The 15,348-nt window shown below is 37.5% G+C and overlaps 1 protein-coding gene across 7 annotated transcripts in view; it reads right to left on the reverse strand.

Annotated features, from left to right (window-relative positions):
* Positions 1-15,088, reverse strand: part of LOC105150109 (transcriptional regulator ovo) — a 28,905-nt gene extending 13,817 nt beyond the window's left edge. For 2 of the 7 annotated variants that reach the window (XM_011062973.2, XM_011062969.2), the window contains exon 1: positions 13,787-15,087. In XM_011062973.2, the coding sequence (XP_011061275.1) occupies positions 13,787-13,943 (157 nt within the window). In that variant the 5' untranslated portion in view covers positions 13,944-15,087. Of the gene's footprint in view, positions 1-13,786 lie in introns of all 7 variants that reach the window. The other 5 variants (XM_011062971.2, XM_011062970.2, XM_087408935.1 and 2 more) reach the window with 4 other exon arrangements.
* Positions 15,089-15,348: the final 260 nt, after the last annotated feature.

Raw genomic sequence — 15,348 nt, forward strand, 5'->3', positions numbered from 1 at the left:
TTATACCATTAATATAGACATTATTTGTTGACTTTCATAATCACAGAAATGGATTGATTTACATTTTAATATACATGAGAGTTGCACGAAAAAGATGGTTTTGTTGAAGTATCAAAAAATTTAGCTAGATACAGATTTGAAAATAATTTTGTTGGACCACAAAAATAATTGTATAGGTATAGGATATTCAAATCGATTGTCAAATCTTTTTGCAGCATTACTCGTCATACTTGAGACTCCTATGTATTATTTTTAGATGTGAATCTTGATAAATTTTTTAATACTTCAGCAAAATCTTTCTTTTTTCGTGTAAAAAAATAAAATGTTATTTAACTCCATTGGGATTGAGTCATTGCTTCTTTGATATTTAACAGTATACGCGACGCCAAGAAAATTAAAATAAAAAAAAAATCACGTTTTCTCTGATGCGATCCAATTCCAAACTGTGTTTGAAAATGTGAGAAAGAACTGCCCTCGATACCATTTCCCGTTCTGTTACCATTCGGAATATATCATGGCGTTAACTTCAACATTAAATGGGGTGTGGAATATCAGTTCGAGTCTTCAGCTATCAACATTTACCAGTGGTTTCTCAAGACCGACGATAAAACATCCACCTTATGACGTTTATGGCGACCCGTAAATCTCCAGCAAAATGTAAATATATATATATATATATATATATATATATATATAAAATGCAACTCGTCGATTACTTCATCATCCGACACATTGTTCTGGTCTGTATGCAGATAAGCGAGATAAACACGGCGTAAATGGCGAAGGCGCGCGTTGCCGAGCCGCGGTGTGTTAGCCGAAAGGAAAGGAAAGGAAAAACCTGAAAAAAGGACTCGAGAGCAGGGAGCGGTCGATCGTAAGTAGGTCGGCTAAGCCGCGCCGTTTCGTTCGATCGAGCAGATATTACAACGGCAACGAAGGCGTAAAGCCTGGACGATGCTGACGATGCATCGTCCATGCCAGCAAGAGAACTCGCAACAGGATCTCTCCGCCTGAACCCGGTCGCGACCCAGGCTGCTTTATGCCTGGCAGGTTTTCTCGAATCTCGCGCTTCGATCTCGAGCTTCGTTCCTCTTATAAATATCCTGATTTATTTTTCCTTTCTCATTAAGCTTGCAGAAGAAATACTACAACATTAATGTTTACATCCGCTCGTTCTATAAAATCTTCCTAAAAATTTCTCCTAGTTTCTTCACGATCTCTTTTTAATTTTCGAAATCTTTTGTCCTTTCTATCGTAAATTCGATAAACGTTAAATTAATATTAGGTATAGTAAAAATAATGGATTTCTTTTTACTACACCTAATATTATCATGTCTCAAAATCGATGATGTTACTACTCTGTACACAAAAACTGCGGCTCCGGATTCTTATTGGAGTACCATTGATCTCGATTAAACGTAAAGAAATTCCAAGCAAGGACGCAGCGGAAAAATCGCCCCGGAATCCAAGCCGAGGCGTTCGCGATCGCGAGAAAGTGCGACATCCCGTATGCACGATCTCTCGCGTGCGATATCTGCGTAGCGTTTGCGTAGCGGTACCATGCGTGGGTCGAGTCGTCGTCGCAGGGACAGCAAGGTGACACCGTACGTATACGCGGCCACTTGGTCGCTTTACGTAATGGACACGTGCAGTGCGCACGAGCACGCGCGCGAATTACCTCCACATTGCGTGAAATCCATGCATTTCCATGTTCGGAGCAATTTGCGTTTTAGCGGTGCAGAATCAATGCCAGCGAAATGCGATTCCTCCATGAGATCGTTCTCGAAGAGAAATGATGTTACATTAAGAGAAATTTTGTTTTGTATGTGTGACGTGTGACTTACATAAAACTTCTTTCCTTTTTGTAGTAATGAAAATTTCGTTAGAATAAAAAAATTTGGAAATTTAAGCGAAATTCTGCGTGAATGATAATATTCGTACCAGTTAAGTGTTATGTAAACATCATCGACATCGACATCTAGAATATCTTACGTTTACTAAAAAAATATGTAAAATTATGCGGACAAGTGTAAAAATCACATGACTTAATGACTGTATAATAACTGTATAATACATTTTCAATATCGTGTGATTTTTGCACCTACCGTTTCGTATAATTCTAAATATTTTTTACTATCCTTATGCTTTTCCCACATCACAAGGAAAATACGTAAACAATAAAAAACAAGAAAGAAGTAAAATTATGTGAGCAAAAATCACATGATATTGGCTGTACGTGCATGATAAATGTGCGACTTTTACATTTGTACACTTTTCTTCGAGTATACGAGTATAATTTAGTATGCAATCTCAAAAGTACAATCTCTAAGATGATAAAATGTTATTCAGACATTATCGTTAGAATATCGCAGTGGAAAATAAATTATTTCACAAACTTGCGTATTTTCTATTCAGATTTCCATCTAATCTCAATATTGACAGTGCTCTGTAATTTTCGTTAAACCAGGCTGCATCTATAGCACTGACTTCATGCAATCGTGTTTGCGTGACTTAATCCCTAACTTAATTGCATTCTCCGGCACGGGGAAGGATCTTAATTTTGGAGCAAATTGTCGGCCTGGCTTTGTCGTTTCCAAATTACACGCGTCCCGTTTTTATCAGTTTCAATAATCGCAATTGAATCGGTCATGCCGATCACACACGCGATCGTGTTTTCCTTTGCGATTCGCCGGTCAGCTCGATCGTGCTAGCAGAACGAATGCATCGGTTCACGAGTAATGCATCGCACATACGAGTTCTGCGCTTCCTAGAAGCTACGAGACACACATCTGCACGTGCACACAACGCACACGTACACATATTTATACGGCCTGGTAACGCCACGCTTCAGAGAGTCCTTTCTACGATCGAGCGTTCGGAAGATCGAGACGTTAGCCGACGACGACGACGACGACGACGACGTTTCTTCGCTCGACCTTGGCACTCGGTGAAAAGTTGCGAATGAAAAAAATCACCGGTCGCTGCATTTTGCACCGGAGAATCAGGAATAAAGAGAGAGGAGGAGAAGATCAGTGCAGTGTGGGGGAAGACCGGTGCAACTTCGACGTAGCCGGTCGAGCGTGTAGCCGGAGATCGCACAACAACGAGGCACAACGTTGATTCTTAGGAATTACTGTTTGAAGGAAAGTGTCGGTAACGTGACCCGATACACCACGATGAAATGTGACAAAGTGAATTGAGGCTGCTTGATACTACACGACCATTTCGATAAACTCTCTGAACTGATCCACACGGTTCAATAAATTCAAGTCGAACTGTTACTATTGTAATTCAGTAACCCTAAAGCAACAAAAAGTCTGTACAACATTAAAAACATGACGTAATTATCCTTACACAATGAAATTGTCTCTCGGTATCCAGAGAAATCTCACCGATAATCATTTTGCAGGACCATGAAATAAAAAACGCAACGAGTTATGTTATAGGACATTACTGTATACGCGTCATCATTATCGTGCGATTTCAAGTGGATACGCAACTATTCGCATAATTCAACGTCGATTGTATAACTCCGTTTTTATGACCGTATTGCATAATGGGCCATCATCTTAGGAATTATGAAACGATTTAAGTCCCCATCCGAGTACAAACGTAAAAAATTCGAAATAAAAAAAATGTATATCAATGACAAGCGACATTGATTTCTATTTATGAAACTAAAAAAGCGATTAAATCCAATCATCGTATTAATCCATATCTGTGATTAATTTCATTCTAAGCGGTTAGATCATTTATAAGCCAGTGCTGCCCGTAATTTCATTCCCCTCTAATTAGAATAGCAGGAAAAATGGCAGCGGTAAATCCACCTTGGCAGTCTCATTCGTAGTATTTAGATTGGAATTTTTTCCAAACAGATAAGCGGGATCAGAGACCGTGGCAGAAATCGTCGCGACTGAGCGGTGTCATTCGGCTATCCGTTGTTAGAGGACTAAACCGCAGACTACGCCATCATTTGGAGATAACTCGTGCAATTATACAGGAACAAAGACCAAAATTATTCATCAAATTGATGCGAAAAGTTCGCATCGTTTCTTTATTGAATAACTATATTAAATATTTAGAAAATTAAAGTCCTTAAAAAATAAATTCAAAAAAATTCTCTCTAAATAAGAAAATAAAAGTATATTCAAACTTATGGTGATAATCTCATTTCGATATCGATTAAAATTTTGAATTCAACTTTAATACAATTTTTTTGCGCCAATCTAATACTTCAAAATCTGAAAGAAATATATAGCTCCCAAACTTTCTTCCCAAATCTTGGAAAACTTCTATGATATTTATATAAATCGTAATAAATAAATAAATTTAAACTACAATAATTAAAGAAAAAGTATAAATAATCGATCTCGCGAATTGAAATTTTTCATCACCGTAGAAAAAGAACCTGATTGCATTAATTTGAAAATGGACAAATTAGAATTTTCTATTTAACTATTATAATTCTAGTTGAGATAATTAGAATTCTGATTGATCAGAATCTTTTGGTTCGTTCATTTTCAATTAAAAATTTTTATCATGAAGGAGAAGCAACTTTCGCGTTCATACAAGGTTCTATCCAAGTTTAGTACTCGACATCGGCCATATTACAATGTGACGTGTGATCCACGATGAGAGCAGACTAAACGCTATTATTCGTAATAGCTATACTCGCGTTAATTCACCGTCGCGAAACGATCGCGCCGATTCGCTAGCGTCTAGTGTAGAAACGAGATTTATCGCACTGAACGTTCTTTTCTTTTGCACTTGGCCCCCTTGCTCGGAAAGAATTTCGGTCACGGCCCTCTTGCGCCATTAGCTGCTGTCGCCGCCGCCGCCGCCGCCGCCGCCACCGCCGTACACTCATCGTTCTCTGTGTGCGGAATGTATTGTGTATGCGTGCACACCAGCTAATGACGATGATGACGATGGCGTACGCACTGAGGTGTACCTGCTCGCGGCGCTTTCGACGACGAGTCGAACTTGTTCCCCCGCGCGCGACGAGAAGTCCGGTGTCGTTTCAACCGGTGGACCTCGGCGTACGTGTCTGCGGGATGTTCCGCAAGATTTGCGTTAAGCCTCAGGGACGTATTCACGCCGGGAACGATGTAAACCTCGCAAAATGTTCAGTCGAAGCGTAATGTTCGCACAACAACAAACGTTCGTATTTTCAAAATGCGCGCACAGCTGAGAGAAAAGTTTTTGGAATTTGTGAATATAATTCTATATATTTTATACCATAATTTTGGTTATGCTATAATTGTATTATCTATAATGTTATGCTATAATGACGACAACTAGATATATAGTTCTATTAATAAATATATAATACATATGTTTGGTACCAAAAGAACTAAACTATGATCATTATTATCATAAAAATAATTGTAATTACTATAATTTAACTATAATTTTTGGAACAATATACTATACTATATAATATAAAAATATATAAAAATATTAGGTGTTGGAATTAATTCGTAGCGTTTTTTAATGAAAGAATGTTATTTATTTCACATGAGCATTAAAAAATACATTAATGAAAGTACTTCCCATCTCTTGTAAAACGCTACGAATTAATTCCAACACCTAATATATTATATGGTTGGTTAACTACTGTTTGTTAAGAGAATTATACATATTACATATAGTTATTATGATTAACATTACAACAGTAATAGCTATAATTATAGTAATATCTAATCATAGTCATAAGTAACAAAAACTTTTTTCTACAAGTGTCACATAGAGTCGCGAGTACATAGAGTCGAGTTATGATTCGAACGATGATCTTCGAAGAATATAATCGAGAACTGTGAAAAAAAATTAAATTATTGCATACGTACTTAAACTTAAATTTAAAAAATGAAGAAGGCTCAATCCTTCCTTGCAGGCTAATGAAACCTAAATCGGAATAAATTAGTTACGTTTCTGTGGTGTACCTAATGTTTGGTAACTGTACGTGAAAAGAAATATATAAAATTTGTCGGATATTTAATTTCACGCTTCTTTTTTCAATGTACGTCACGGTACCGCGAAGACCCGTGTACGTACCCCTATGCGAACGGACACGCACACGCACACGCGTGCGTGTACGCACACACGCGGGCGAGCGCGTACGATTAGGCATGCATGCACGCATCGCGAGGCTTACGAACGATGCATTGTAATTCGTCGCAATGACTGCACATCCTGGTGTACTAAGCCTTTGCAACAGGTGCGCGTCACTGAGCGCGATTACCTGCGTGTCAACGACAGTTAAAGCTCGTATATGCACTGGATGTAACAGTATTTATCTACCGCGCGGTACATACGATGCGTTAACGGCGTTTCTTTCGGAACATTTCTTTTTCCTTTCTCGCATACCCGAAACGTATCGAAATCTCAATTGAGATCGCGAAATTACGGTCTGATTTAACTTTGATTTGCGTCGTTCTCTGACTGCTACCTAACTGCTAATTAACGCTTAGTAGTCGGTAACAAAATATGTCAAGGTTAAAGATTTACTTTTATTTGAAAGCTATTGTTTAACACAAATCGGTATCATTTGAAAAGTATTGATTTTGATATTTTAAAAATAATAATATTTATTTTAGAATTTCGAGGAATTCAAATTGATAATAGTAGGTAATAGTAGAATATTACTTATAAATTAAAGAAATTTTAATTTTGCGAGAAAGATTGAGATTTCTTACACAGAAAGAACAGTTTTGCTTTTTAAAAACTTAGCAAAATATAGATCAGAAAATAATTTTGTTTCGACTATCAAAATAATTGTGTAGAATATTCAAGCTAGTTACTAGAATATAATATTTTACAACATTGTTATCATGCTGGAATTTCCTACATAATTATTTTGATCGGTGTTCAGTGTTGGTCCAACAAAATTTATTTTCAGATCTTTATTTACCTAAATTTTTACTTAGATATTTCGATATTTCAGCAAAATCGTTCTTTCGATGTAATCATGATAGTCTTATAAACACATCAGGAATTAATTTTATTTAATTAATTTCAATTAACTGAAGAATCAAAAGAATTCTTTTTTTCAAAATGCGGTAAGTACGACATACGTTGATTTCACGACAAGTGGACGTTATACGTGGCAATAATTATTTTCTTGATTGCACTGTATATGTAGCTTGAATAAAAACCCTGGAAATGTAGCGTGACTCTGATGAACATTTCTTAAAAATGCACGATGATAACGAACACGTTCGATCGGTCGTAATGTTGTTCTACGAGTTTAATAACGACTAGTTTCATATGACTGATCGCGCCGGCCCTGCTAGCCCCTTCATCGTGTCGAATTTAACGCATTCCACACACACGGCAACAGTGCGATCCTCTTTTGGTGCGGCCGTCGGCTAAGTGGAATGAGCGTGCGTCGCACCGCAATTGCATAAAACGCACCGTATCGCCACGGGCTTCATGCAGAGTGACGTTGTGATCGAGGAACGACTCGAAACCGGATTGAAACGACGTATTCTAAAATTCTAGTGGTTAGCAAGGATCGTATAAACGCGGATAAATAATTTGGAGAAAGAATTGCGTGACACCTGCTGAAAGTAGTACGTCGCTCGGAAAATGAATAAGTGCACAAGTCGCGTATCCGGTCATAAGAATTATAAAATGTTTACGGAATCGCGCGATCAGGAAATGTAAGCAGTTTTCAAAAAAACCCATTAATTTCTAGTTTACCGAGTGTGTCTAATACATTAAATATACTAAATATATTAAAAGTTGAAGAAATTGATTGCCTCTAATTAATATTTATATATTTAATATAACTGCGTATTTAAGGTAAAGAATTATGGGTAGATTTTTTATGGAATGAACTTTTTAAATACATCATTTCTTTTCTTTTTCAAAGAATTTAATACAACTTAATTTAAATCTTTAAAAGAAGTGTAAAAAAAATCAAATAAATTCATTGTATAATCAATATTGATTAGAAACATTCATAAAATAAATTATTGAAACGTTTTTTCATATTTAAATATAAACAGATACGCAGACAGTTTATAAATGCAGATTAAAGATGCAGATATATTCTTTAATTTATGTTGTATATACAGGAAAGAGAAATACGGCAATAAAAGATTCAAATTTAACTTTTATTTTGGAAAAACAATTTTTTAACAAATATTTGTTTAAATAATTCTAAATAAATCATTATTAAACATAGTAAACATATTTATTTGGTATAGAAACAATTAATTTGATTTAACTAATGATAACTATAATATCATTTTTTTCTCGAATAAATATTTATTTATTGTAAATAAATGTTTAGTGCTATTCAAACAAATATTATGATATAGTAAATTTTTTTTAGTATAGTGGACTCGCAAAAATTCAACTTTTCGATTCGATTCGAATCATCGAGGAATTCAAGGAGAGTTCCGTACACTACGTTGAATTTCTAGTCAGTGACTCTCGTCGGCCTATGTCCTTCTATTTATTCCCCACCGTTCCTCACCGCCGTGCCATGGCGGGATTCTAATGCCGGCACGGTCGCCTTGGCCGTCGCGGAGATCACTGACAGCGGACTTGAGCTGTAAATCGCGTTGCGTAACTTTCGCGCGAAATCGAAGGTCCCTATGCGACTGTAACGGAGCCACACCGTTGCCTAACATACTCGCCAAATAGCCCAGCTACGAAATCATCAACATTCACGATAAGAACCCGTCATTGTTCCCAACCATTTTAAGGCCGCGGCCATGAATCCATAACAGACACATCCAAGTTTGTGCAATTATAGGACAGTTATGCCACGTAAGTCATTTCGACGTACATGTACACTGTAAAAATTTTAATTTTAACTTAAAGACGTATAATAAACTGGGATATGGAAAAAAACGTTAATTTTAACAATTTTGCAATTCTCAAAAAGTCAACTACATATGTACGTCTTCAAGTTAAAATTAACATTTTATTTTTTATAGTGTACCTATTATTAATTAAAGTTTGCAATGTTAAGAAGGAATATAAAAAATGGCGAAATTACGATTGTTTGATCTTCCGAGAAAAAAATGCAAGAAAAATACATATAAAGGACTACTCCAATAATTACATCCGTATCTAGTGTAAGAAATAAGCGACAATACGAGAGAAATATCAGGGCGCTTCAGGATTTGAATCGAGATCATATTACTTTATTACTAGACATTGCCATTGAACGACACAACTCTGATGTTAATAACTTCTCTGTTGTCTCTATTTCTATTAAATTCTTACACTAGAAACTTAGACAAATCATTCAATGCTGAAAAGACGCAATTTAACTTTTCCATACAACTTTCCGTACGACATATTCAGATTTTTTTTCAAATAATTTTTGAATAATAAACACAAGTAAGCATTTACTTGCAGCAAATAAATATCTATTTACACAATAAAAAAAAAATAACAGTTCAATGAAATTATAGGTTTCGATATCAAATAAATATTTACTTAGAACCATTCACACAAATAATTAATTAAAATTCAGTATTACCTTTTTTTCAGTTTAATACTAAATATTTAGGAAGGTAAAAAATTATTTTTAGTTATATTAATCGAATATTTGATTACTTCACTCAACGTTTAGTAGCTAGTACTACCAGACTCTTTTTTTCAACGCATCCGCGGGAACATTCCGAGAGAAGGAAAAGAAAAATATCCCCGCCTGCGATGAACAAACGGCGACGCTTAGGCATCGCTTAGGTGAGCATTGAAATCTCCGGTCCGGCGCGCCTTGGCGCATCGGAACGCATACACGTGTCGACTCGTCCATCGCCGCTCGGCTCGCTATAATGCGAGTGCAGGAAACGTATACGAACGTTATACGAACAGCGCGCGCGGTGTACCATTACGATCTCGCATCAGTCTGGATTCCGTTTGACCGGCAACGCGGAAAATGCAAATAAAATCAATACTCCGTATGCGCGTGCACGATACACGCGAAGACATACGTTTACGTAACACATCGACGATCTCCTGGCCGACGATGCACGCGCGTACGAATGAATCTTCTTCTCTTCCCCGTCAAGGATAACGATATTTACCATCGTGACGATATTTATCAAGTCGCACTTGCCGAGAGAAGAGTTCTAAGGAAACGTATATCTAGACGATTTATACGGAAACCATTAAATTTGAGAAACGATGAATCACTTAATTGGACCCCGTCGAATTAATCGAACGGATGCATCGGTCACGCGTCTCAAAAAAGATGACTATTGTGATAAAATATGCAGTGAGGCAGCCGGAGCTGCTTAGAATGACGCTAACAATAAGTCGCTTCCGTATAATATAAATGTTTAATTAACATATATTATAATTAATAGTGAAAACCGGCTGAGAGGGAAACAGGCAGAAAGAATAACGCATGCACCTGCAAGGCATGGTGATCGCCAGTAACAGGCCATCGACATCGCGTTTTGCGCATTCGTATAGTCTCGTGAGCGCAGGAACCTGACGCAAAACAAGAATCAAAAATAGGGAGAGACGGAGGAACGAGATCGCGCACAAAAAAAAGGGAAAAGGAATAAAGGAGGAACCGCCCCGGTCAGTTTCCTAAACCAGTTTTAGGACTACCTCCACCTACTACTCACTATACCGTTGTAAAAGTACCACCCGTGATCGACCTCGACTAGACCGTCGCCCGAGGACTAATGTACCCGAACGAAAAATCAGCAGTGAATTATGTAACTAAACTATGCAACGACGACTCGCCGAGCACGCCAATTTTCACGCAATTAGTCAAACTTCGGTTTATCTTTACGGCCGCTAAAAACGACGAAAAAGTCATTACATCCGTAACGACTCGCGATAACAATAAGTGCATCTGGAGGTGTGTTGAGACAAAAATAATTATGTAACGTAAAAAACCTCGTTAATACCGATTCTTGCCCTTGGAGTAAAAAAAAAAAAAACTCCCCAAGGAGAACAAAAAAGCATGATAACATTAAAATCGACATCGACGTGGTTTCCGGAATATATTAAAAATGATTGTTCAATTAGATAAGCCACAGTCCAAAGACACAGTCCAAAAGCAGGGAATAACAAATATCATCCATAGTACTAGAAACTGTGTATACTAGAATACACAGTTTCTCTGATAATCTGTTATTCTACCTGTTCCTATTGCCAAAGCTTTCAATTGTATTTCAGATTTAACGATTCAATTCAATGTCATTCCGACGACATTATTGCGACCTATTGTTCTGTTGTTAAATTTCCGAAATTTCTCTATAACAGTGTCGTGCGAACTCGCTCGACCTTGGTGAAATTGCGTCGATAGGCAATCGTCGTGCATGCACATCCACAACGTGCAAATTGCAATTGTGCTTTACGGCCGTTCACTCACTATACCGTTCCTCATCGGCGTGGCTGACGCGCGGAAGGATGACCGTTGTTTTCGACGAAACCGTTCGTACGACGTAAACGTCATTATGCAATCGCGCGAAGCGTTCATGCACAAGTGGCACTCATGTAATTAACTATACTATATGTGGCGTGCGCAGATACGCGGACAAGTTCGCCGACTGCCAAAGGTCAGCCATTACTCGGTGCCGAGCGACACAGATCGACAAGAAACTTTTTTTTTCTCTCCGTTATAACCGAACGTATCGCTGATTATGTTAGGCTATGATGGAAAAAGCACGTGGTAAATAAATCACCGAGCAATATTAAGATGAGAAAAAAATGTTCACGTGCAATGCAATGGCTGAAAATATTTAACGGCTTGTTTTTAATATAAATTAACTTTAATCCTGTACTGCGAGAAATGTTTGATACAAACAATTTTCTTGATATATAAAATTGGCAAAATTTCGTTGTTTTAAAAAATTGTGCTATTCCAATCAGAATTTATTAGAATAACACAATTTATAAATTAAAATATAAGAAAATGTTAGTAAGTCACGTAGCAACAAAGTTATAGTTGTTCATACTAAACATTTCTCTCAGTGCTACAACTTACTTTTAATCTTTTTGTAATTTTAAGAATTAGAAAAGAATGAAAAGCAAGTTGAACCGAGATTAAAATTAATCTACATTAATGGAAATAAAAGAGATAACGTATTTTTCGTATTTTTTATACGAATGCGATGGAAAAGAGGAATCGCTGTATCATGAGCTATTAAATTTGCGAGAACTGCATAATGAGAGAAAAATATGTACAGGCGAATAATTAGCATAACGCGATTCACGAAAGTAAAAGAGTCCGTTAATGCGTTGCATGATAACGCCAGGAACCGAAATGTCCGAAATGCAATCGCACCTGTACCCTAAAATATGATCGCACCTGCAGCAGAAGTGTAACATTTTAGGACGCTTTTTTCTCTCTCTCTCTCCCTCTTTTATTTGCTTTCTTGCTCGACAAGTACGCTGTAAAAGGGATATTCGACGAGAGGGAAGCCACAGAGTTGCACTTGTGCTCCAATCGTTCCACGTTATTGACGGTTTGCATATTATAAATTAAACTGTTGAGATCAGTATCTTAATTTTACACCGCAGCGGCTTACGCGACTCTATAACGATTCAGTAATCGACAAATTATTGTGTACACAGTACCGAAAAGATAATTGTCTTGTGCTTGATTAATTTATTCTCCATTTATCCCCGTAATGAATACGTCGTATAAGTATATAAAGCTCCTATGCAAAAAAGTCCATAACCGAAATACAGTAATTATATCGATAATTGCAAAATAATATTATGAATTTCACAATTCGTTCAATTTGATTAATTCATTTAACTTGATTATATAGGTACCTACAGCGATTCTTCAATTTTTTTATTTTAATTTCGCAGAGAAAACTGAAATCGATCTTATACTGGAGCTGTTATTTTTAAATTCGAAGAATCGAAGTTATAAAAGAAATCGAAACTTCGAAGTTAACTCCAAATCTTCAAATATTAAAGTGCGTTTGAAGTTTCAAAGGCATCTTAAATTTAAAAAATATGGAGCTAACTTCAAAATTTTTATTTTTTCCAAAGTTTCGACTTTTTAAGTTATTAAAAGTATATAACAGTCCTACTTTATATAATCCACAGAATTCTGATTCACTCACGGAAAAACTTAAAAAAAAAAAATAATGGTGGGAAAACTTTTCTAGAAAAAAAAAATATTTCAAACTGATCAAAGAAACTGTCAAGAAAATATATATCAAAATTTGAAATATCTAAATATTAGACAGTAAGAAAAAATTCGATTCAGAAACTAGAACTGGTATAATTTCGACAAATTCTACTTTTACAATATAAAGGACCATCTGTAAAAACGTCTATAATACCGTCTACGATACTCCTACAATAGAAGTAGCGAGCTATAAGAAATTGACAAATTAGTCAAGTATTCTCTTCTCATTCAATCATGATCAGTCAATTTCTTACGGTTTTCGGCACTACCTTCAAACGGCCCTTAAAGAAAGATGAATGTTACGCTGAATTTAACCCTTCGTAGACATACATATGTTTGTTTACTCCGTAGATATTCCGAATCATTTTTTGTCGAGCCCAAATTCTTTTCCTTTTCTAAGCTTCCAAAAAAAATATTAAAAAATCCAGAATTACTTTTCAACATCTCTACTACATTGCCAAATAATTATTTAACTCAAATGTTGAAACTTTTATTTAATAAAAATTGAAATTTGTGCTAAGAAATTTGAGAGCGAAATTTCGTTTGGGTTAAAAGAAAAAAACTTAGGGTGTCTACGAGAGGTTAACACAAGTGTAGAAAACTGAGATCGCCGAAATTATGCCGGTTCCCCTCCATTTTAATTAGAAATCACTTTACATTGATCCTTGTTGACGATGAGACTCAACGGTTCCGAGGTGCCAAGCGGGCTGTCCTTGCCACTACCGGGAGGTGGACTCTTGCTGGGATGTTGCGATTCCAGAAGCCGCAACTGCTGCTGATGCAGTCGATTCTTGATGAGGAAGATCTTTGGCATCGTGACCTGACGTCGGGAGCGATGCACTACGTTGTCACTTAGCACTACTACTACATCGAAGTGGTAAGCGAGCCGCTTCTCCGCTCAGCGGTGCAGTCAAAATTGCGATCGCGGCACAAGCTGCAAAAACACGTCTGGACCGAAACAAACCACGATCAGTACGATCTTGTGCACAACAGTGACATACTCGAGAGTACTTGGCGAACAGACCACCTGTTGTAGTTTCGGCCACGGTGATTCACCATTACCTGTCCTTGCTCCGCGTCTCACGCCAATGCAAAAATCAGCGTGGAGAGATTCTGTCTTCAACAAGGGACGATTCTGGACTGAATTCCGGAACGGATCTGCACGGGTAGATAAACTTTTCTTAGAAAAAAATTCCAGCGATGGATTCGCCGGCACCCCGAAAAAAAAAAAATAGGATCTAACTCGATTCGAGTCCTCGGATACGCGTTCGGGGTGTTTCGTGTCGTTCCAAAACACTGAATCTCCGACCGGTTTCCGCGTGCTCCGGGCACTGAGGTCCATACGCGTCTGTCACTTCTCTCACTCGGGCGAATTTACAGTTATGTTGAGAGCGGCTCCATGAACGAGCACCGTCAATCGAGAAAACTCAACCGTACGGACTCTCGTGAGCTACTGAGTCCGCAAGTAAGTGAACTCAGTAGTCTGGCTGGGCCCCGTAAGCCCCTCTCTCTGCCTCCCGTCCACATCCCCGCCTCCTTACCCCCCACGCCTCATCATCTATCGACTGAGCAAAATGCGCGCGGACCCCGTTGACTCTCTTTAATCCCCCACCATCTACTGGCCCTCCTCCTCATCCCACCATAGGGCCTCACAAGCCAGCCAGCGGGACTGTCCGATCGCGCACAACCTGCAGTCCTCGGAGATGAGGTCCACTTCTGACGCATGCGCATAACGGAGCATCGTATGTATATGTGTATCTGGACGAGCCCGTGTACTCGTCTCGCACATAAACGGGCCCCGTTTCTTTCTAGTTAAGGGACTGCATTGTTTCTTTCTTCCTCCTCTTCTAGGGGAACTAGTTGTTCCTGTCGTTGGTTGCACCTTCTGATCGAATTAACGTTCTACTGTTGAACGCGTTTCCGGGTAATCAACTCTTTCCTTCCCACCTTTCCTCTCCTCAAGTCTTCTACATTCCTACCGAAAGCCATGAATTAAGCATCTGAAACTTGTTTTTATCAATTTATCTTGTTTTACACTTATTACATCATTTTAAGTTTACTTTTTTGTAATAAAATATATTCAAGGATAAAATAAATTGTAAGAGATCGAGAGAGAGAGAGAGAGAGAGAAAGAAAATTTTAGAATATTTTAGCTTTATATAATATCACTTAAAGTATCAAAAACAGCCAATACCAGCTAAAAAATATCAGTCAAAAGA

The sequence above is a fragment of the Acromyrmex echinatior genome, chromosome 8 (genome assembly GCF_024713525.1).
Source record: "Acromyrmex echinatior isolate Ae372 chromosome 8, ASM2471352v2, whole genome shotgun sequence".
Taxonomy (NCBI): Eukaryota; Metazoa; Arthropoda; class Insecta; order Hymenoptera; family Formicidae; genus Acromyrmex; species Acromyrmex echinatior.